At 42.5% G+C, this 494-nt stretch overlaps 1 protein-coding gene across 1 annotated transcript in view; it reads right to left on the minus strand.

Moving 5' to 3' along the window:
* LOC119588139 overlaps nt 1–494 on the minus strand; it is a 40,789-nt gene that overhangs the window by 32,452 nt on the left and 7,843 nt on the right. Inside the window, exon 4 of the mRNA XM_037936845.1 lies at nt 29–405. Coding sequence (XP_037792773.1) covers nt 29–405 — 377 coding nt within the window. The remainder of the gene's footprint in view (nt 1–28; nt 406–494) is intronic.

Below are 494 nucleotides of genomic sequence, written 5' to 3' on the forward strand. Positions count from 1 at the left end.
ATGTTGTCCAGAATTCATTAGAACTGACATGTTGACGCTCATGTTAAGGGCTACTGAAGGGCCGGTCGTGTTGTTATGTTGCCAAGGTGAAGGGGCAGGCAGCGACATGCCGGGATGGAGGCTGGGATGTTTCTGAATTGTAAGAAATCTGACAGCTCCATCCATCACCATACTATGCATTTCCTTTGTTATTTTGATGGGGTTATGCATGATGTCGATTTCTTGAATGACATATGGAACTATCGTTTTCTTGGCAATATTAGGATTAATTACGAATTCAAGTGCACCCGATTCCGCTTTGTGAGGTTCCTCTAAAAATATGATGCTAAGTAAGCTACTAAGAAGGCCGTGGTTTGCAAAGCTTCTGGTTTCCGGTCTTGGCTGAGAGAGTGAGCGGTGGAAAACCTGGGATATAAATAACGGCTTGTTTTAGCCATCCACTATTTCACTATGCAAGTCCCCCTCTCTTAATGAATTAAAAAATGGAAACAAAT

This window comes from Penaeus monodon, chromosome 23 (genome assembly GCF_015228065.2).
Source record: "Penaeus monodon isolate SGIC_2016 chromosome 23, NSTDA_Pmon_1, whole genome shotgun sequence".
In the NCBI taxonomy this organism is placed as follows: Eukaryota; Metazoa; Arthropoda; class Malacostraca; order Decapoda; family Penaeidae; genus Penaeus; species Penaeus monodon.